This window comes from Neophocaena asiaeorientalis, unplaced genomic scaffold, assembly GCF_003031525.2.
Source record: "Neophocaena asiaeorientalis asiaeorientalis breed wild unplaced genomic scaffold, Neophocaena_asiaeorientalis_V1.1 scaffold40, whole genome shotgun sequence".
Taxonomy (NCBI): Eukaryota; Metazoa; Chordata; class Mammalia; order Artiodactyla; family Phocoenidae; genus Neophocaena; species Neophocaena asiaeorientalis.
Genome location: NW_020185335.1, coordinates 12,111,439 through 12,133,388, shown reverse-complemented (window position 1 = coordinate 12,133,388; position 21,950 = coordinate 12,111,439). Strand labels below are relative to the sequence as shown.

At 52.6% G+C, this 21,950-nt stretch overlaps 2 protein-coding genes and 1 long non-coding RNA gene across 8 annotated transcripts in view; 1 reads left to right on the top strand and 2 right to left on the bottom strand.

Moving 5' to 3' along the window:
• Positions 1 to 928, bottom strand: part of LOC112393515 (uncharacterized) — a 2,889-nt gene extending 1,961 nt beyond the window's left edge. For both annotated transcript variants that reach the window (XR_003001929.1, XM_024735791.1), the window contains exon 1: positions 32 to 928. Coding sequence is in view for 1 of the 2 variants with exons in the window: in XM_024735791.1 (XP_024591559.1) it covers positions 32 to 398 (367 nt within the window). In the remaining variant the exon portion in view is untranslated. The remainder of the gene's footprint in view (positions 1 to 31) is intronic.
• The window catches only part of ZDHHC7 (zDHHC palmitoyltransferase 7), a 32,682-nt gene extending 26,784 nt beyond the window's left edge, over positions 1 to 5,898 (top strand). For 4 of the 5 annotated variants that reach the window (XM_024735789.1, XM_024735785.1, XM_024735787.1 and 1 more), the window contains 5 exons: positions 985 to 1,109; positions 1,876 to 1,972; positions 2,409 to 2,490; positions 3,177 to 3,307; positions 3,928 to 5,898. In XM_024735789.1, the coding sequence (XP_024591557.1) occupies positions 985 to 1,109; positions 1,876 to 1,972; positions 2,409 to 2,490; positions 3,177 to 3,307; positions 3,928 to 4,104 (612 nt within the window). In that variant the 3' untranslated portion in view covers positions 4,105 to 5,898. Of the gene's footprint in view, positions 1 to 984; positions 1,156 to 1,237; positions 1,553 to 1,875; positions 1,973 to 2,408; positions 2,491 to 3,176; positions 3,308 to 3,927 lie in introns of those variants that run through there. The other variant, XM_024735790.1, reaches the window with a different exon arrangement.
• Positions 1 to 21,950, bottom strand: part of LOC112393516 (uncharacterized) — a 40,032-nt gene that overhangs the window by 8,853 nt on the left and 9,229 nt on the right. Inside the window, exon 3 of the long non-coding RNA XR_003001930.1 lies at positions 13,143 to 13,269. This is a non-coding gene — a long non-coding RNA (uncharacterized LOC112393516). The remainder of the gene's footprint in view (positions 1 to 13,142; positions 13,270 to 21,950) is intronic.

Below are 21,950 nucleotides of genomic sequence, written 5' to 3'. Positions count from 1 at the left end.
CGCCCCCCCCTGCCCCCCCGTCCCTCCGCCCCCGTCTCCCCGTGCCCTCCTGTCACTGCGCCCCCGTCTCCCCGTGCTCTCCTGTCACTGCGCCCCTGCTCTACTCCTCCCTCCCAGTGGGGCTCCTTCTCCAGAAACATGCATTTCTGTGTGAAGGACAGGCTCCATGGGGAGGACAGGCTCCATGGGGCACAGAAATGGGGTCCTGGCCTTCTTCCCAGTCCACAGGCCATGGTGCCCAGAATGATCTTCCAAACGTGATTTCCACTGCCTGTCTCCACTGCCCAGAGAACAGTTCCTCCCCCTCTGTAGCCTACTCGGGCCCCGAGTAGGCCCACTGCCCTCCACTCAGGCCCACTGCCCTCCCGTGTGTGGGGCTGTCCGGCTCTTGCTCCCATTTCCAGATTCTTCGTCCCTCTCAAGCTCCCCTAGTGCTCAGGGCTCCTGCAGACACACTCTTACAGCCCCGCTGTTCCTGCCCCTGGGGCCGGACGCCTGGGGGAGGGGGGGGCTTGGGGCTTGTGTGTGACCGCTCCTGATTAGTTTGGCAACTTCAAACTCACAAGATAAAGCCCTTTTTGAGGTTGCTTTGTTCAGCACCCCCCTGTTGCAGCTGATAGGAAACCTGTGCATCAGGAGGTGTGCGCAGGGCCGGCACCCTGGGGACACTAGCTGCCCTGGGGCTGGAGTGGCTTCGCAAACACACCTCACCTCTGGCACGTCCTGCATGAAGTCTGAAAAGCCCAGGTGACTCGCCTTATGAAGGATGATGCGCTCTATATTTTGAATTCGTTTTAAAGCACGTTATTTTTCATGAAAAATAAAACTTCTGGTCCTGCCTGAGTAATAGTTATTTTTCATATTAATATAAGTGGCAGCTACAGCATGATAAATTCTATCATGGTACATAACACCCAAGACTAATTCCTAAATTCACTGATGTTTCCTTCCGCCCAGCTAAAATACATTGTTATTAAACCACAGGGGGCAGTACCCAAAGGGAATGCCACTAAAGAGTACATGGAGAGTTTGCAGCTGAAGCCTGGAGAAGTGATCTACAAGTGCCCCAAGTGCTGCTGTATCAAGCCCGAGCGCGCCCACCACTGCAGGTATGGCGGCCCTCCCCCAGGGGAACCCGAGTGCCCAGCACTGCAGGGACCCCTTCCCCAGGGCGACCAGAGCGCCCATTACTGAAGGGACACCTTTGCCAGGGCAACCAGAGCACCCAGCACTGCAGGGACCCCTTCCCCAGGGCGACCAGAGCACCCAGCACTTCAGGGACCCCTCCTCCAGGGGAACCCGAGCACCCAGCACTGCAGGGACCCCTTATCTGCGGCAGCCAGTGCACCCACCGGTGCTGGGACCCCTGCCCCGGGGAAGCCCGTGTGCCCACGACTGGAGGGGCCCTTCCCCGGCACAGGCAGAGCCCACGCTGAAGGAGTTCTTCCCCAGGGCAGTCTGTTCACCCACACCCACCCTTACAGGGAGCCCTTCCCCAGTAGCCATAGCCCCACCACTGCTGTAACCCCTTACTTGGGGCTGATCCCCTGACTACTCTAGGCACCGCTTCCCCAGGGCACGTTGAGTGCCCCATCTGCAGACACCCTTCATAGTGCAGTCCAAGTGCCCACCACTGGAGGGAGCCCTTCCCCGGTGCAGCCAGAGAACCCGGTGCTGCTGGGACCCCTTCCCCAGGCGGTGCGAACACCCACCACTGGATGGAACCCTTTGCAGGTGCAGCCTGAGCCCCAGCCCCTGCAGGGACCCCTTCCACAGGGCAGGAGGCCCCCTGGGTGGCTTCTTCCCAGTACTGTCTTCATTGGGCGGTGTTTCCTCTGAGCGTGGAATAGTGAAAATCTAACTGCTCCTTTTCAGTATTTGCAAAAGATGTATTCGGAAAATGGATCATCACTGCCCCTGGGTGAACAATTGTGTCGGAGAAAAGAATCAGAGATTTTTCGTGCTCTTCACTGTGAGTAAAGATACTCATGGAGTGAGTGACTTGTACTAAGTTCTTTATCTGGAATCTTACCTGGAGCGAGTAAGTTTATTCTGACGTCAGCGCTGCAGCCTCTTCTCTGGGACTCAAATTATACCTGTGCTGTCACTGGTAGGAAGTAGTCCACCAGATGAGTGTACATTGCTTGTGTTATTCTGGGTGTTTTACTGCGATTAATTCTCTCCCAGATACCTTGAACCCCAGTTGTTAATAGGCTCTTGCTGAAGTGGTAGAACGTATTTCCCCACGTGGATTTCTGTGCTTGGTCCAGTGTGTCCTGGCGAGGCGGATGTCAGCTGCTGCTGTTCCTCCTTCCCTCACCCACTTTCACTGACCCGTGAGGTCAGGAGCAAACGTACGGCTCAGCGGCCTTCCGTCCTCGCATGGGCTAACGCGTGTCTCCCCACAGATGTACATCGCGCTGGCGTCCGTGCACGCGCTCGTGCTCTGCGGGCTGCAGTTCGTCGCCTGCGTCCGAGGGCAGTGGACTGGTAAGCGCAGGCGCAGGACCCCCGCACGTGCACGCTGTGGGGGGAGAGGGGAGGCAGAGGAAGAAGGGATCCTCCAGTTTCGAAGGAAGTCGTCTCGGTTATTTTAGGAGTTAATTGAGCTTTTTAAGCAAAGAGTGTGGGACAGCTCTCACACTGCCATTTGCTGTAATGAAGCCACGTACGTGCACTTGGTCCTCCTTAGCTGAGAGTTCCTGCAGGTGCTTGAGACTGGGTGAGCGTGCGTGTTGTTCCCAGCAGGCCTGTGTGCGCGCTGGCTGGTTGAGCGTGCGTGGCTGAGTACGAGCCGCCCCGCGAGTGTAGCCAGGCAGGCGCGAGCTGGGCGGCCCTGGCCTTGGGTGTGCGCCCCGAGTGAGGCCTGCTCACAGGTGTAGGCACACGCGACTCTCATCTTTTCTGGCTTTTGCTGTGTCTTAGTACGCAGCGCTGTACACGAACCGTCTCAGTAGAGACCCGGGGTAATACAGAACCTTCCGCATCTGCCGACCAGGAAGTGGTGGTGTGGGTTCTTGCCTGGCAGGGCTGCCTCCCGCCCCTGGTGGACAGCGGGTGTGCCTGTTTGCGAAACGAGCTCCTTCCTCCGTGGACGCCGGCCTGAGGGCGGCACAGAGCCGGGGCCGCTCGCCGCGCTCCGATGTCCGGCCACAGCCACCTCTTCTCGTTCACAGAATGCAGTGGTTTCTCACCTCCAGTCACTGTGATCCTGCTGGTCTTCCTGTGCCTTGAGGGTCTGCTGTTTTTCACTTTCACCGCAGTGATGTTCGGCACCCAGATCCACTCCATATGCAATGATGAAACGGTATGCTCCTCGTCTGCTGTGTCTGCTGCGGCCTTGGTGCGGGCACGAGCCGGCGGGCAGCACTGCTGTGCACAGCGGGGCCCGCGTGTTACCCGGGAGGTGGACGGGGCAGCCCCGAGGGGCCGCGACAGCATCACTGCACGCGCCCCCCTCGCTGCGTGCAGCTCGGGTTTCGAGCGTTACCTGTGACGTGAGAGTCAGCAGAGCCAGGCAGGGCGAGCCGGCACACTCCGTTTCTAGGAGGCCCCGCCCCCTGGCAGCTGCAGGGAGCTGGTCGCCTTCGTGTCTTTGAACTGAAGGCCCAGAGCAGGTGCTTCATCAATATTTGTAGTAATATAGTATGTGGAAAAAAGACAGTCCCTGGCCCGGAGGGCTGGCTCCCCCTTTGCCTCTGGGGCTGCCTGGGCTGTCCACCCCGCTGGTGGCTGCAGCCTGGCTGTGCTCGGGGGCCGCGGGGCTGGTGCCAGGAGAGCCCCCGCTGCTGACCCCGACGCCTCGTTCCCACGTGCGGAGGGACGTGTGCGTCTGGTGGTGCTTCCCTGTTGTCACCGCTCGCCTGACCCGTACCTCCTGAGGGTTCTCCTGGCGCTGCCGCCCACTTGCTTTTCTTTCTCCCCCAGGAGATTGAGAGGCTGAAGAGTGAGAAGCCGACGTGGGAGCGGAGGCTGCGGTGGGAAGGGATGAAGTCTGTCTTTGGGGGCCCCCCCTCGCTGCTCTGGATGAACCCCTTCGTCGGCTTCCGATTCAGGCGACTGCAGACGAGACCTAGGAAAGGGGGCCCCGAGTTCTCGGTGTGAGGCTCTCTCATCGTGCTGGGACTTGTTCACGGACTTTATCTATTTGGGGTCGGAAAGGGTATCAGCAGCTCATCTGTGGCCAGTAGGGCAAGTGGAGAGCAGTTGCTTGCAGCAAGCAGAGTTTATACGTTTACGGTCACAGATGGCGGAGTTCCCACACTAACTGGGTGGCGCTCTGATCCGTGTCACCGTCCAGTAACAAAGGGACGTGGCCGCACGGAGAAGCCAAATGTCATTATCTTCCTGCACAGTTAGGAGTTCTGTTAACGTACTTGGCATTTTCTAAGAAGTTTCGTGGGTTGTTACACGGGTTATTAAAATCCTGTGTGCTGAGCTGCTTTTCTCACTCATGAAGATAAACGAGCCAAGCCAGTGACCAGGAATTCTGTGGCTGGTGGCTTCGGGGAGCTCCCGCTGGCCCCGTGATTCCCGAGGGTCCGCCTCGGTCCAGGAGGGGCCTGGATGCAGGAGCCGCAGGCGCTGCACGGAGCAGCAGGGCTGCAGGTTCGCTCCCCGCCCGGGGCTGGTGGGCCCTGACCCTGTGGGCAAGTCCACGTGTGTCTGTGTGTGTGCGTGCACGTGTGTTTTAAAGTGGGCCGTGTTCAGGCAACATAACACGTTATGGGCGTGTGCCACAGACAAGCTATTTTTTAGAAACCGACGTTTCAGGGAAGAGGGGAGAGCTGCGCGGGGTCCCCCCTCCCGTGGGGTTTACTATGAATGTATTGCATATTGGAGAGTATCTCAATCCAAAGAACAATCATTCCTGTGTGGTCTTCTGTTGCCCTCCTGTTTTAATTTTTTTTACAAAAATCTTGCGTGCGTGAGAGGGCTTTGGCACTGACCTGTCTGGTTCTGGCCAAATGAGCAGCGTGTAAACGGCCCCTCCGTGAGAGGAGAGGAGCATCTGTGGCAGCCTGGCACCTGCAGCCTGATGCTCGCGCAGATGGCCTGCAGGGGGCGCACGCGGCCCCGACGAGGTGAGGGGGCCGCGAGGCAGGAGCCCTTGGGCCCCGTGGGCCTCGCTTGCAGACTCTTCAGGATGGCGACAGCTTGTTTGATTTTTCAGTTTTTACCTTTTTGGGGCATCATTTTGTTTCTTTACCCACGTCACAAGCGATAAAATAGGACCCTTGGTGCAGAGCTTAAAATTATGCCAGAAAGCAAACAGCTCCCCTCCCTGGGGACTCGCCTTAAACTTGCCTGGTCTGTTGGTGTTTCGCGGGACTGAGGAGGAAGCCATCTCTGACAAGGTCTGGGGGGTGGGGGGGTGTTCCCTGAGCCCACGTCCCACGCTGAGAAGAGTGGGCGTCTCCCTCCTGGTGTCCATGCCTCTCTGCTCATCTGTGAGCTGTTTTGCTTTCGTCTGCATTAACCCGTCCCCTGTCCTGATCAGGGTTTCTAGCACTGCTGGCGCAGAACCACAAAGGGCCTATTGGACAACAGTCTAGCTGAGTAAGCGAGCTGTGGGACGGGTGTGAAATGGAGTCAGTCACTGCAGGACGTGGGCTGTGGCGGGGGCGCCGAGGCGCAGCCGGGGGACTAACAGAACGGGAGACTGATGGGTTTCCCGACACTGTTCTGCAGTATCTGTCGTCTGGGTTGGACGTGTGTATTGGGCTTCAATGTGAGGCTTTTCATATGTATATCCTGGTTATCAATAAAAACAATTATCAAAGTGGTTGAATCCTGTGAGACTTGGCAAATATGTGCAAATCAAGTATACTTGACTTTTCAACCTCTTCTTTCAATGTAACTTTTTTAAGAAATAAAGCCACCAGTTGACATTCTCCAGCCGTTTGTTCAGTGGCGCGGTTCTTGGTGGGTCGTCGGCGTGTTTCCGTGCTCGGCTCTGACACCGGCACCCGGGCCGCTGCGGTCCCCCCTGCTGCTTCCAGAGCCCCATCCTCGCCGGGGACAAGTGAGCCGCTCTCCCAAAGGTCGCCGTCTCCACATTTAACATTTTACTTCCAGTCGACGCAACTGATCTCACTCAGCTTTGTCCTAAACATCCCTTCCTTTTTTTTAGTGCACTTGGAAATAAAAATTGTAAAGACCACGCTCTTCCATCCAGCATCGCAGGTGCCCACAACTTCATTCAACAGTGTGTCTAGTACTTGCACTCAAGGGAGGGACCCAGAGAGGCGAGGCGAGGCGAGGGTGGCCGCCACGTAGGGAGGCACTGGCCCGCCCTGCAGACCCGTCCCCGAGCACGCCGCTGCGCCAGCAGCCACCCTCAGGCTTGTGTTTGTGGCTCTGCAGAATTGTGCCGCGGTTGTGTGTTCTTCCTGCTGGAATGTTTCATAGGCTTATCTCAGATGACCCAACTAGGAAGGTGGCTGAATCCTGTCTTCCGTTAGATTTGGGTTTGGCAGCTTAAGCAGAGAGAAGTATCCTGAAGGGGAGACGGCCTGGGAAAAGCCCGGGAACAGTGGGCGGGGTGCCCGTAAAATCCTTGTTGATCCCAAAGTAGCATTCTGGAGCCTTCAGTGACAGGCCAGCTGCCCACAGTGTTGCCTGAGGATCCAGTATGAAACCGGATCGCTCCCTGCACAGGACACAGGGAAGTTACGGCCAACTGCAGGTGTGCGGCTGGGTCAGCGAGCGCTCCCCGAGCCGGGTGCTGATCTTTACGGAAGGAATGGCTCTGCCCCAGGACTGATGGCAGGCGTGGAAATTACGGGATCTCTGTGCACTTTGGAGACCCCACTGCAGCCTCCCAGCTTTGCCGCCGAGAGGGTCCGGGAACTTCCGGTTCCTGTCTCAGACGACCTTTTTTTTTAAACTCAGGAAGCCTTCACTATCTTCTTTCTAGTCCTTGGTTCCTCAAAGTCTACAGTCCTCTGCCTTGATGCCTTGTGCTAATGCCTGGTGGACTCTTTCCACCTTAGACACGTGCTCCTCGGTTCTGACAAAAGTGCTGTGTTCTAGGGGCTTCCCTGATGGCGAAGTGGTTAAGAATCCCCCTGCCAATGCGGGGGACACAGGTTCGAGCCCTGGTCCGGGAAGATCCCACATGCTGCAGAGCAACTAAGCCCGTGCACCACAACTACTGAGCCTGAGCTCTAGAGACCGCGAGCCACAACTACTGAGCCCGCGTGCCTAGAGCCTGTGCTCCGCAACAAGAGAAGCCATCACAATGAGAAGCCCGCGCACCGCAAAGAAAAGTAGCCCCTGCTCGCCGCAACTAGAGAAAGCCCGCGCACAGCAACGAAGACCCAACAGCCAATAATAAATAAAGTTAAAAAAAAAAAAAAAGACTGCCGTGTTCTGTCTTTGGGAGTTTCACCCTCTCCAGTTTCTTATTTTTCTGACTTTTACACATTGGGCTGCCTAGACTCTCCTCTGATTTCCTCTCATTGTCTCCTCTGTTTTCTGGAAAATATACCTAACTTTGTCTTCTATCTCTTCTATTGGATATTTTATTCAGGCTGTGATAGTTTTAATTTCCAAGAGTTTTTTTTAAAAGACTGCTTTTTTAAGAGCGGTTTTAGGTGCACCGTATAATTGAGAGGAAGGTAGAGTTCCCACATACCCGCTGTCCCCACACACGCACAGCCTCCCCGCGCTGTCAGCGTCTCCGCCAGATGGTGCACTTGTCACTGATGAAGTCATGAACCTACACTGACACGTCACCAGCACCCAGAGTCCACAGTTACATCAGGTTCACTCTTGGTGGTGTACATTCCATGGGTTTGGACAAGTGTCTGATGCTGTGTATCCACCATTATGGCAGCACTCCGAGTATTTTCAATGCCCTAGAAATCTTCTGTGCTCTGCCTACCTATCCCTCCACTCCCTTGCCCACACTGGCAACCACTGATCTTTTTACTGTCTTCATAGTTTTGCCTTTTTCCACAATCTCATAGAGTTGGAACCATAAAGTAGCCTTTTCAGATTGGCTTCTTTCACACAGTAATATGCCTTTAAGGTTCCTCCGTGTCTTCATGGCTTGACAGGGCATTTCTCTTTAGTGCTGAATAGTATTCCGCTCTCTGGCTGTGCCACAGTTTATCCATTCGTCCACCTAAGGGCATCGTGCTTGCCTCCAAGTTTTGGCAATGAGGAGTAAAGCTGCCATAAACATCCATGCACAGGTTGTATGGACACTGTTTTCAACCCCTGTGTGCTATGCTAGGAGTTTCAGGCCTCTTGTTTAAGTCTGACCCACTTGGAGTTGATGTGTTTTATATGTGGTGTAAGGTAAGTGTCCAGTCTCTGTGGTATAAGATATGTGGACGTCCAGTTTTCTAAAAATCACTTGCTGAAGAGACTGTCCTTCCCCCGCCATGTAACATTGGCACCCTTGTTGAAGACCAGTTGACCGTACACACGTGGTTTTATTTCTGGGCTCTGTATTCTGTTCCATTGGTCTATATGTTTGTCTTCATGCCAGTACCATACTGTTTTGATTACAACAGCTTTGTGATATATTTTGAATCTAGAAAGTGTGAGGCCTCTAGCTTTGTTCTTTCTCAAGAGTGATTTGGCTCTTTGTGATCTTTTGTGGTTCCATATGAATTTTAGAGTTTTCTCTATTTCTGTAAAAAATACTGTTGGGATTTTGATAGGGATTGTGCTGAATCTGTAGATATATTTGGGTAGTATGGACATTTTCACAATATTAAGTCTTCCAGTCCAGAAACATGGATGTCTTTCCATTTGTTTGTTTCTTTAATTGCTTTGATCAGCGTTCTGTAGTTTTCAGTATACAAGTCTTATACCTCCTTAGTTAAGTTTATTCCTAAGTATTTTATTCTTTTTGGTGCCATTGTAAATAGGATTGTTTTCCTAACTTCCTTCAGGTAGTTTGTGGTTAGGGTATAGAAATGCAACTGATTTTTGCATGCTGATTTTGTATTCTGCAACTTTACTGAATTTATTAGTTTTTTGGTGGCATCTTTAGAGTTTGCAACATTATGTTGTCTGCCAACAGGGACAATTTTATTTCTTCCTTTCCAATTTGAATGCCTTTTACTTCTTTTTCTTGCCTAACTGCTCTGGCTAGGACTTCCAGTACTATGTTAAATAGAAGAGGTGAGAGCGGGCATCCTTGCCTTGTTTCTGGTTTAGAGGAAAAGCTTTCAGTTTTTCACTATTGAGTATGATATTAATTGTGGGCTTTTTATATATAGCCTTTATTATGTTGAGTTACTTGCCTTCTATTCCTAGCTTGTTGAGAGTTTTTATCATGAAAGGGGGTTGAATTTTGTCAAATGCTTTTTTTTTTTTTTTTTGCTTCTATAGAGGCGATCATATCTTTTATCTTTTATTCGGTTAATATGGTGTATCACATTAATTGATTTTTGTTTGTTGAAACATCCTTGCATTCCAAAGATAAATCCCACTTGGTAATGGCATACGATTCTTTTAATGTGCTGTTGGATTCAGTTTGTTGGTGTTTTATGGAGGATTTTTGCATCCATGTTCATCAGGGATATTGGCCTGTAGTTTTTTCTTGTGGTGTCGTTGGCTTTGGTATCAGGGTAATGCTGGCCTCATAAAATCACTTTGGAAGTGTTTCCACCTTTTCAGTTTTTTGAAAGAGTTTGAGAAGGAATGGCATTAATTCTTCCTTAAATGTTTGGTGGACTTTACCAGTGAAGCCATCTATTCCTGGACTTTACTTTGTTGGGAGATTTTTCATCACTGACTCAATCTCTGTATTAGTTATAGATCTGTGTAGACTTAATAAAACTAGAGATGAAAAACTAGACATTATAACCGATGCCAGAGGAAGAAGAATGGTCACAAGAGACCACTACAAACAATTACGGGCCGGCAAACTGAATAACCCAGAAGAAGAGGATCAATTCCTACAATCAGAAACCTACCAAGACTAAACCACGAAGAAACAGCACACCGCTTGAAAACGCCAGCCGGGGTGAGTGCTGTGGTGGGTCTGGTAGAGAGTTAATGGTCGGCATCACTGCTCTGGGGGTTGCAAATGCAAGCATTAGTGGCACACACTTTGTATTGAGGAATTTTGGGGGAGGTACTTGAGACCTCAAATTGATAAAGAAGCAATGTTCAAACCAAATGACACGTTTGGGGTTTAATTATGCTTCTTCTTTTATTGCGTCTCCTCGTTCTCACTGTCGTCCTTGAGGACATCGTGTGGAACGAGTCAAGAAGGGAGAAATGAAGGCTCCTACCCAGCCCCAGACCAAGGGTGACGAGCTGCTCCAGACCACGTGGACCTCCCAGAGCTTTAAAGATGGCGCCACAGGAACGGTGACCTGGTTGCAGGTCACATGGTCACCACACGTTTTCCAAGTAACACAAACACAGCAACTCCGGGTAAGACTAAAGAGCTGCAGGAATCAGCGATGACGTCATTTAATTCCAACTCATGAAACTTGGTGTTGCCACCGTTATGCCGTCTCCCTTCCTGTGGCGTCAGCCCATCGTTCCTAAAAATATCTGGCCCATTTTTTGGTCATCTCCTCTCTACACCCAGGTGGGCAAGAGACACTGGGCTCTATGGTTGTGATTCTTTTCCAGTGCTGGAACATCCCAAAGAAGCATGACTTTGCAGGCTGACTGGAGATGAGCTGGGAGCAAGCACTTACATTTACTCGGGTCCCTAAAGCCCCCAGGTTCTTCTCAAGAGTCGTTTACACACGAGAACCCACAGAAGTGAACGCCCTGCAAGGCCGCCTTCTCGTGAGGACATCACCGTGTTGTCCAAATACATCCAACATTTTACACGCTGACACTTTCATGGACACACAAATTCCCTGCATCCGGGTAACCTTTAGATTCCGATTCAGCAGGTCCTGGGTGTGGCCTGAGACTCTGCATTTCTAACCAACTCCTGGTGGTGCTGTTGCTGCTGGTCCGTGGCCCACACTTTGAGTAGCGAAGTCTAGATGTCAGCCAACGTGGGAAGCGTTAATTACCCTATGGTAGCTGCGCAGTCAAAGTATTAACCATTTGGCAACGTTGAAACGTATTTCGCTTGTGTGAGCGAAGAGGACAACCCTCGGTTACACTATGTCAGGACGACATGCACGGGCACACAGGCACGTCTGTATAAAGTCGAAACAGGAGGGGAACAGAGAGCAAGGAGAGCATTTGGATTTGCTGAGGTGACGAGCCTTTCAGAAAATCTCAATTTTTAAGTCCTCATAGGTTTGTAGAATAAACAGTGTTTTTGAGTACGTGACCCAGAAAGAAGGCCACTGAGTCGAGCCGCTTGCCGTCTACTTCAGAAGGGTGTTTAGAGCCGCCTCATTCTGAGGACTGCCTGTGGCTTAACGAGACAAGCCTGGACGGTGACACGGCTCATACAGGCCGAAGGAAAAGGCAAGAAAAGGCCGATTATTTAAGCAGGAAACGCGTCGGTCAGTTGGCGGGGGGCCCTTCGGCGGTGTCACGTGGCAGGGGAGAGTAGCAGTCCTGCAGAGCTAGCATCCTGGCTGCTGCTGGAGTTTGGTGAGACCTGCGGCAGCACAGGGCGGTCCTCGCTGACCTGCCGCCCTGCAGTGACCCTGGCTGCTTCCCAGCCACCCCGAGGAAGGGGTCACCCAGCTCTGAAGCCACTTCCCCTAAGTGGCAGGCCTGTCTTAAGGTCCGGAAACATCATGAAATCAGCGCGGAGGTGGCCGGGGCCCACTTTGAAGCAGACATGGTCCTTTGGGTACACAAGCTCTGGCTCATTCGAGACACAGTGTTCTCCTGAGTCCACAGGCGCACCAGCCCTGAAATCCTCTCCCGAGCAGGTGCCCGGCATGGGACGGCCAAGCTCGACGTGCCATCTAGCCACAGGTCGACAGGCCCGAGGGCACCAGGAAGCTGAGGCTCACAGGCAGCAACCAGCCCTCTGACAAACCAGCACCGTCCCCAGGCTGGTAGAACTTGCTTGAGTTCCAAGAAGAGCTCCAAGTGCAAGGTTAAAGAATAGTTAATGATCGCCAGGATGCAGTTTTGACGTTTCCGGTTTCCAAAATGCCTTCCTATACACGATCTGATTGCATTTTCCCTACGACCTTCAGGCAGGTAACAGTATACCCATTTTATAGACCAAAACAACTGAGTTTCTTCAAGGTTACAGGATGTGCCCAGGTTGTCACAGGTAGGGAGAAAGGAGGGATTCCCCACGGGTGTTTTGTCTAGAATAAAAGCACTTTTTTCTAACCTAGATCCTTCTCTGTTTTTATTTTATTTTATTTTTACTTTTTTTTTTTTTTTTTTTTTGCGGTACTTGGGCCTCTCACTGTTGTGGCCTCTCCCGTTGTGGAGCACAGGCTCCAGACGCGCAGGTTCAGCGGCCATGGCTCACGGGCCCAGTCACTCCGCGGCATGTGGGATCTTCCCGGACCGGGGCACGAACCCGTGTCCCCTGCATTGGCAGGCGGACTCTCAACCACCGTGCCATCAGGGAAGCCCTGTTTTTATTTTTTAAAGTAAAAACAGTAAAAAAATAATAATAACTTCTTGAATAAACAGAGGAGTCGAGAACAATAAAACCTTCACCGAGGTTTTTTCGATAATATTTTCAGTTCAGGGTTTGAACCGCAAAGTATATGCCACATGAACCTCACCCGTGTCTGCAGGCTGATTCGCGCCTCCCTCAGACTTGAGCAATGGTTGTCGATTTCCCGGAGCTGCGCCCACCCCCGTGCCGGAAGCTCTGTGTTGTGCTCAGCATGTGTGCAGGTGCCAGGCCCAACCGGGTACTTGTGGGCTTCCTCGGATATTCAGACTCTGCTTTCTGAGTGTCTGGGATGTGTGTCCCACAGCATCACATTCCCTGGCTCGGGATATAAACTCGCTTGACCTTTTCCCCATGAGCTTTAATGCAAATCCAGGGGCGACGGAGATGGGTTAATGACGGGGACGTGCCCACCACGGTCTCCATCACCACCTGGAAGAGGAGAGAGGGAAGGGACCCAGGCGACGACAGGGAGAGGCTGCTCAGGGACCCACGGGTGGCGCACAATGAGTGCTTTATGTTGGACATTACTAACGCTATTTAGTAACGATGACGATATTATTAATGATAATAATGAGAAGCTGGCTGCCTTCCAACTCACCTGGTCATCCAGAAGCAGCTCACAGAACTCCAGGAAGACCCACTTCTGCTGCTTCATGTACTCACGTCACCGATGGTGGCCACACCTTGGTGGCCAGGTCCCAGGTGGCACGGGGCTGGGGACGATGCTGGAAGGAGAGGAGAAAGGGGTTAGTCTCAGCCTGGCATCTGCCTAATGTCCACCAGAGGGCGCCATGGGATAGCAAATGCATGGGCACTGCACACTGCTCAGGCCACAGAAAAATTCCTACAACATTGGCGCATCCAGCCAGTCCACAAATATTTACTGAACACCTACTGTGTGGTGGCGAGGCCTCTGCCCTCAGTAAACACAAATATAAGAAATTAAATGTATAATTATATGCTGTGATTCATGCTATAAAAGAACAGCAGCAGGGAGAGGGAGCATTAGCGAGAGTATCACAGAGAAGAATCAGGGAGGGCCCCTGGGGGAGGGAAGGACTGTGCAAAGGCCCTGGGGCAGGGAAAGGCTTGGCAGTGAACTCAGAATTGGAGCTGGTTAAAATCAGAGAACAATGGGGTTGGAAGAGCTGGTGAAGCTCACGTGTCAGCCTACCGGGCTCAGAGAAGATGCTGAGGGGTTAACACGTGTGCACAGACGCAAAGGTCATCGGCCAGGTGGGGCAGGGGCTCATCTGAAGCAGATTTCTCAAAGATGGGCTGACCATCTCCCCCAAAGCCCAGGAGCAAAGCAAACGGACTTCTCAAGATCAGGAATTTCAAAGACATTTCCCTCTTGGGTGGACTGTTAGGGAGGGGTCCTTGGTGGGAGCAGGGGTTGCATCTGCTGTGGAAAGCCACCCCAATGGGATGCAGGGGTGCGGGTTTAAGTGGCCAGGGAGGGGGGTCTGCACATGGCCTTTCTCTGGCCTCGTCCTGGGTGACACCTTGCCATCTGGGCACCAGGGGACGGTTGCTCACCGGTGGCCTTGCAGGCTCGCTGGCAGACACAGGGCTCTGCTCAGCGCCCCAGAAATCTCGGTGACCAGGTGGCCTCCGTGAGGGTTACTCTGAGGGCAGGTCTGGTTTTCAGCCTAAGTGGCTGTGAGATACCATTGAAAGAGCCAGACGGGCTACAATGTCCATCCCTGCCACCTCCCAGCTGTGTGACCTGGGGCAAGCACCTTCACCTCTCTGGGCCTCAGTTTGCTCATCTTTAAAACAATGCAACAACAGTTCCTGCCTTGTGAAGCCTTTGGGAGGATTAGAAAGAAGGAACCATACAGGGCTGACTGGGACGGTTGGTACACAGTAGGCACTCCAGAAACGGTAGCAACTATGACAGGCTGGTCCGATGAAGGGCTTTGCAGCCAGACCCGACGTGCAGCGGGCAGTCGGACTACTGGTCCATCTTGTTTGCCCTTTCTTGGTTTTTTTGGATTAACATGGAGTCCTCAGTTAAGATGATCTTGTAGGGTTGGGTTTTTTTAACCAAATAAAACCGTAACCAACTAAACAAAACCAAGTCCATTTATAACAAAGTCCCACCAGAGCAAACATTTGCAATCTCCCCAGAAAGCATTTTATCCGTGGCAGGGAGGCCTGGGGAATTTTAAGAGGCTGCAGCTCGTGTCTTTGAAAACCACCAGCGTCTTCAGTTTGTCTGGGACTCTCCCCACCGGGGGTACTTTTCCATCTGCCCTCCTGTTTCCCAGCAAAGCCCGAGGCCTGTGGGCAGCCATCAAGGCACTCTGGACCAAGGGTGGATGCTCTTGGGCAGCGGCCACAGACTGGTGGCCGTGACCTGGAACCGGCCCCCATGGGTGGGTCAAAGACCCACAGTCAGTTGCTCCCATCTGTAAAACAGGAGGCTTCACCTAGAAATGCAGATTCATGGCTGCCTGGGCCCCATTCTTCCCTGGTCAGCAGCCTGGGGCCCGGGGCGGCCGTCCTTACATGCACAGTCATCAGGACAACGTTTGAATTCTTTTAAAAGAACTTATGGGGGCAAAATTCACATAACATAAAACTGACCATTTTAAGGCATAACGCTCCCAGACTTCAGATAATACTACAAAGCTACAGTAATAAAAGCAGCATGGTATTGGCACAAAAACAGACATATGGATCAATGGTACAGAACACAGAGCCCAGAAATAAACCCACACACCTATGGTCAATTAATCTTTGACAAAGGAGGCAAAAATATACAATGGGAAAACGACAGTCTCTTCAGCAAGTGGTGCTGGAAAAGCGGGACAGCTGCACGTAAATCAATGAAGCTGGAACACACCCTCACACCACACACAAAAATACACTCAAAATGGCTTAAAGACCTAAATGTAAGAGAGGACAACCATAAAACTCCTAGAACAGCATAGAGGCAAGACATTCTCTGACATAAATCATACCACTGTTCTCTTAGGTCAGTCCCCCAAGGCAACAGAAGTAAAAGCAAAAATAAACAAATGGGACTTAAACAAACTTACAAGCTTTTGCACAGCAAAGGAAACCATAAACAAAATGAAGAGAGAACCTATAGAATGGGAGAAAATGTTTGCAAATGATGCGACCAACAAGGGCTTACTTTCCAAAATATACAAACAGCTCATACAACTCAACAACAAAAAAACAACCCAACTGAAAATGGGCAGAAGACCTAAATAGACATTTCTGCAAAGAAGACATACAGGTGACCAACAGGCACATGAAAAGACGCTCAACATCGCTAATCATTAGAGAAATGCAAATCAAAACTACAATGAGGTACCACCTCACACCCGTCAGAATGGCCATCATTAAAAAGTCTACAAATAATAAATGCTGGAGAGGGTGTGGAGAAAAGGGAACCCTCCTGTACTGTTACTGGGAAAGTAAACTGGTACAGTCACAATGGAAAACCATATGGAGGTTCCTTAAAAACTAAAAATAGAGCTACCATATGATCCAGCAATCCCACTCCTGGGCATATGTCCAGACAAAACTGTAATTCAAAAAGATACATGCACCCCTATGTTCACAGCAGCACTATTCACAATAGCCAAGACGTGGAAACCACCGAAATGTCCATCGACAGAGAATGGATAAAGAAGATGTGGTACATATACACAATGGAATATTACTCAGCCATAAAAAAACAATGAAATAATGCCATTTGCAGCAACATGGATGCAACTAGAGATTATCATACTAAGTGAGGTAAGTCAGAAAGAGAAAGACAAATACCATATGATATCACTCATATGCGGAATCTAAAATATGACACAAGTGAACACATCTCTGAAACACAAGCAGACTCTCAGACATAGAGAACAGACTTGTGGTTGCCAAGGGGGAGGGGACCGTGGGAGCTTGGGGTGAGCAGCTATGTCTTTGCACAGAGGATGGGTAAACAACAAGGTCCTACTGTAGAGCACAGGCAACTCTATTCAATATCCTGTGATAGACCAGAATGGAAAAGAATATGGAAAAGAATATATACGTACAACTGAGTCCCTTTGCTGTGCAGCAGAAATTACCACAACACTGTAACTCAACTACACTTCAATAAAAAAAAAGAAAAACAACTGACCATTTTAAAGTAGACAATTCAGTGGCATTTGGTACCTTCACAGTGTTGTGTGACCACTACCTCTGTTTAGTTCCAAGGCATTTCCATCATCCCCTGAAAAACCCCAGACCCAACATCACTGACTCCCGCTTCCGCAGCCCCCAGCGACCATTCACGTACTCTGTCTCTATGCATTGGCCTGCTCTGGACACTGCCTGTGGACGGACTCACACGCTGCGCCTGGCTTCCTTCACTCAGCGTGCCTTCGAGGCTCACGCGTGGCGGAGCGGGTCACGGCTCAGTAACACCCCATCACGTGCTTGTATACATATAACAAGCATCCACCTCAACGCCACGCGGCAACCCGGTGTCGGAGGGGGCCTTCGCCCCAGCCGTGCTCGCCTGCTCTGGGCCTGTCCCCTCTCCCCCCGGCCCTGCTGGCTTTCTGCAGCCCCGTGGGCTCCTCGGATGAGCAGCAAACGTCCTCCCAGGAGCAGGGTCTCAGGTGGGTGAGAGACTTCCAGTCCGTGTCCTGGGCGTCCCGTACGTGTGCTCACACACACACGTGCACACGTATGTAGCATAAAGGCCCCATCCTGCAAGTTTGGCACTTTGCTTTTCACTTAACCATGTATCTTGGAGGTCGTTCCAAACCAGAGGGAGCGCCACCTCCTCTCGTTCTTGGTTGCACGCTCCTCCACCACACGGCTCTCCCATACCTAACGGGGTGCGGGCCCTTGGCTCTGACCCTCACGTGGGGACAGCCCTGCCAGCACTCCCTCACCCAGCCTGGCCACGCCCTGGCCCCGTGCAGCCTGGAAAGGGAGGTCTGAGACACCCTCGCCACTTTCCTGGCCTCAAATCTCCCAGGGCCAACACTCGATGTGCCCTCATTTTCCCAACACCTGACTTGGCATTCGTACTCTGTAGACACGGTATAGATGCTTGTTAATCACACAGATGGAAAAATGAACGACTACTTTTCACACACTGTTTAAGGCCTGGCTCAGTCACCACCTCCTCCAGGGAGCCTTCCCTGGTCACCCCAGGCTGGGTTAGCCCCCCCTTTAAGCCCACAGGCCCCGTACTCATCAAAGCAATTATGCCCACTGGGTGAGACTGTCAGCGACCACCCGGGCAGCTACTATTCCTCGGGTATCACCAGGAGTTGGCGGGACGCCCGGCACGGAGTGCTGAATGGACAGCCGGCAGATGCCTGGTGCACAGAGAGGGAATGCACGGCGGCCCACTGCTAAGCGTGCCTAGCAGGTTTCAGCTTCCTCCGAGCCCTGTGCCGTGAGGGGGCAGGTATAATCACGACCACTTCGCGGATGAGGAGGGCGACGCCTGTAGAGGCTCAGCACGCTACGTGAGGCCACCCAGCTCCTAAGAAGGGGGCCGGCTGACCCCAGGCCGACCCCACCTCTCCAGCTCTCCCCAGCCCCGAACCTTGCTCCACCCTCCCGTCAGGGCTGGACAGGACACATAGGAGCAGAGCACACTCTGGATCTCAGGGAACAGGATAAGGTTCAGGGCAAGGCTCAGGGGGGGCTCGGCACCCGGCGCTCTCAGGACCCCAGCAGGAGGGTGAGGATGGTGGCAGAGGGAGAGGCGACCCTCGGTGGAGTTCTGTTTGAACACATGCTGTGTAAGCAACGGGGCCCTCTGACAATGGGGGGAAGAGACTAGAGAAAGAGGCAGCCACTGAAGACGACCTCCCACCAGCCCCGACCTCCCACGCCTGCCTCTCCCAAGGCTGGGCCGCCATGCCGGTCTGGCCCCAAAACTCGGGTTAGAACTTGCCCCCCCTCACCTCTCTTTCGGGAGACTCAGAGGAAGAAAAGAACATGTTCACTACAGGGAAAGCTCCAAAGATGTTACAAAACTTCAGTTAAGGGAGAAGTGATGGAAGCAGGGGAGCCAGCGGCAGCACACGTGGATACGTTTACAGAACGGGCCCCCATCAGTCAAAGAGTATTTTGTCTTTGCCCACTCAGCTCCCTCCCACCCTGCTTCCCAAAGAGAGTTCTGTCTTTCTCAGACTGGTTCCACGTTGTAGGCAGAGGCGGGAGTAGGTAGAGGGGAAGAGGACCCACAGAGGCCAGAGAACAGAGGGGAGGATCCTCCCTTTCTTGTGGAGAATCTAGATCCTAGGGGAGGCCATGAGGAAACAAGCACAACTGGAGAGAGGAAGCTCATTTCCATGACAACAGCGAAGTGGAGGGGGCAAAGGGCAAAAGTGAGAGCTGACCTTTGCAGGGGATTGGGGGGCTGCGGGGGTCCTGGAGCTGCCGCAGGATGGACGCAAGACACGCAGGGGGCAGAGGAAGCAGGATGTTAAGAAACACAACTGTGGGCTAAGGAGTGGATTCCCCTTGACGTTTGAGAGAAAGGCAAGGGGGAATCCAGATTCCTTCCTAATCCATTCTGGTGGCTGGACTACACCTCTCTGCGATGCTCTCTGGATTGGGCCACCTGGAACCTCAGCTTGTATTAGGGTTCCATACGCAAAGCCCATCTCATAATGAGGAAATGATTTAATCCCCATCAAACTCAGAGAGGTCGGGGCTGTCGTTATCCCACATCGAAGATAAGGAAACTGAGGTGCAAAAAGCTCACGTAAGTTGCCCAAGGTCACGGAGCTAGAAAGGGGCCAGGTCAGGACAAACCCTCGGGTGTTCCTGACTCCAAATCCCAACGTCTTTTCTCTCTCCCACTGTTCCGGGGAAGGATCCTATGACACGGAATCTTCTCTTTTTCAGAGTTTAACATTTCGGGCCAAATCTGAGTGTGGTCTGCCGTTTCCTCCAAAAATTTGGCCTGACCTCAGGGCACCGCTGCTCTGTCACTGGCAAGAGTCCTCTGCTGGCAGCGATGAGCTGGTGGGCAGGCTGCTCTGGGCATGACTCGGTAGAAACTGAGATAACTCAATAAAAGCTCTATTTACCTTTGTGGTCAGAACACACAGGACAATTTATAGATGTCAAATAGGATAATGGCCAGTGTTGGCATAGATGGGAGGAGAATGGGTACCGCTGGTCTGCGTTAGTGGAAGTTGAAATCTGTACAACCTTCTGGAGAGTAGTTTGGCACTATGAATCTCATGTCTTAAAAATGCAAAGCCTTTGACCCAGCAAGTCCACTTCTAGGAACACAGCCCAAGGAAACAGTCTTACCCACTACACTGTTCTCATTCCCACAGGGACCGACCTCAGACTGAGCTCCTGCGGGGTCGCTGGCGCTCACATCCGACTGCTTAACTAGAGCAACCATTCTTCCCCGGACCCGTTTTGCTTCCCCACAACTGCAGGAGCATTTTGACTATATTTAGAATTAGTATCCAATCATGCATACACTTTTCTATGTATTTCATGGCTTGGCTTCCAGTTCCAAAAGCAACAAAACTTTCAGCCTGGAGGGGATGTCAGGAATCTTCTAGTCCAACATTTCCCAAAGTGGCTCTCATGGGAAGTGAAAGGGTAGTTGCAACTGGATGCTTGCATGATGGGATAAGCTCGGGAAAATGGAACACGTGCTCGCTTGCACAATTTCTCAGGGGCTTTGCTAGATGATGAGCATTGCAATCTCCACAAGGCAGATAGAGGAGGCGGTATTAGTCTCCTGTGGCTGTTATAACAAATGGCCACAAACTGGGTGGCGTCAAACAACAGAAGTGTATTATTGTCTCACGGTTTGGGAGACCAGAAGTCTGAAATCAAGGTGTCAGCGGGGCCAGGCTCCATCTGAAGGCTCTCAGGGAGGATCCTTCCTTGTCTCTTCTGGCTTCTGGTGGCCTCAGGTGTCCTTGGCCTGTGGCTGCATTCCTCCCCGCTGCACCTCTGTCTTCATACATGTGTCTTCCCTCTGTGTCTGTGCCTGAATTCCCCTCTTCTTATAAAGACCCTGGTCATTAGATTAGGGCTACTTTAGTCTGACCTCATTTAAACTTGATTACATCTGCAAAGACCTTATTTCCAAATAACGTCACGCTCACAGGTCCAGGCAGATGTGAATTTGGCGGGGGGATGCTATTCACCTCAGTATAGATGGAAAGACCTTGGGGTCTTCTGAGAGGGGAGGCCCAGGAGCGGACGGAAGTCAAGTTCTCCACGCATCCCTCGGCCTGCTACGTTGGGAGAGAGCACGCGGGGTGAGGGCGGGCTCACGGGGACACAGAGCACAGAGGGGATACCACAGCACGGTCCAGGCGAGAAGACGGCGGCCTGGACCAGGCAGAGGCAGTGCAGGTGGAGAGAAGCAGCTGGCCTTGGACTTCCCTTTGCAGGTGAGCCAGTAAAAGGCGACCCACCGTTTGGGTGTGAGATGTGAGAAAATGAGGCCTCAAGGGTGACCTCTGGGTTTTAGCCAGAGACACCGGAACAGCGGAGTTGCCATCAGTGCCAAGAGCCGACTAGTTACCGGACACAGTTCCTCCAGTGGAGCGTGGACCTAAATACAGAGCTGGCCCCGCCCCGCCCCGCCCGTCAGCCCTCCTGTGAGCCCAGGAGAAAGGCCACCGGGGCCTGTGTACACTGGCCTCAATCCAGTCACTCCGGACGCCCCTGCTCCGGGCCCTGCGCTCCACTCACACCCGTCTCTCTGTGCACCCATTGCCTGTCAATGCGGGGGCCACACGCCTTGGGCCCTTCTGCGTTGACACAGGGCCCTCCCGGTAACTGGTCTGTCCTAGGGAGGACTGGGCTGGCCCTTCCCAGGGGGTGGGGGGTACCACCAGCAGACAACAGGGGCTGCACAGGGCAGGAGAGGTCCCTCGGGTGGGGACTCTTGTGGCTTTCGGTGACTGAGTCTCTGGCTGGGCTGACCAGCTGGGCTCAGCGAATCCTGTGGGCACAACCTCAGGCCTGGAGCCCGCTGCTGTTTCGTCAGGGCCAAGGGTGGTTCACGCTCATGAAAAAGGGTCTTGCTGCCCAGGCTGAAGGCACTCACCAGCCGCCACGCCACAGGGTCACTTCCCAAGCTCGCCCCAAGGCAGGCTAGAGAGCCACAGTCCACAGTCCTAATTTGAGCTCTGAGATGTCTGTGGACCTCTCCCTTCTGCCGGGAATTCAAAGGACTTGGTCCAACATCTGGGCGAAAAGGAGGCTGGCCCAAATTCCGGGCAACTGCCTGGTCTGGGCAGCAGAAGACGTGGCTGTGAACTGCTGAGGAATTTCTCGGGCGAGGAGTAGAGCCGTCAGAGCCTCGGTTTTCCTGTCTGTAAGATGGGATCTCGCTCCCATGTGTGCTGGGCGGGGATGGCTCTGTGACTTTCAGGCTCTGTTCTGGGAAGAAGCCTGG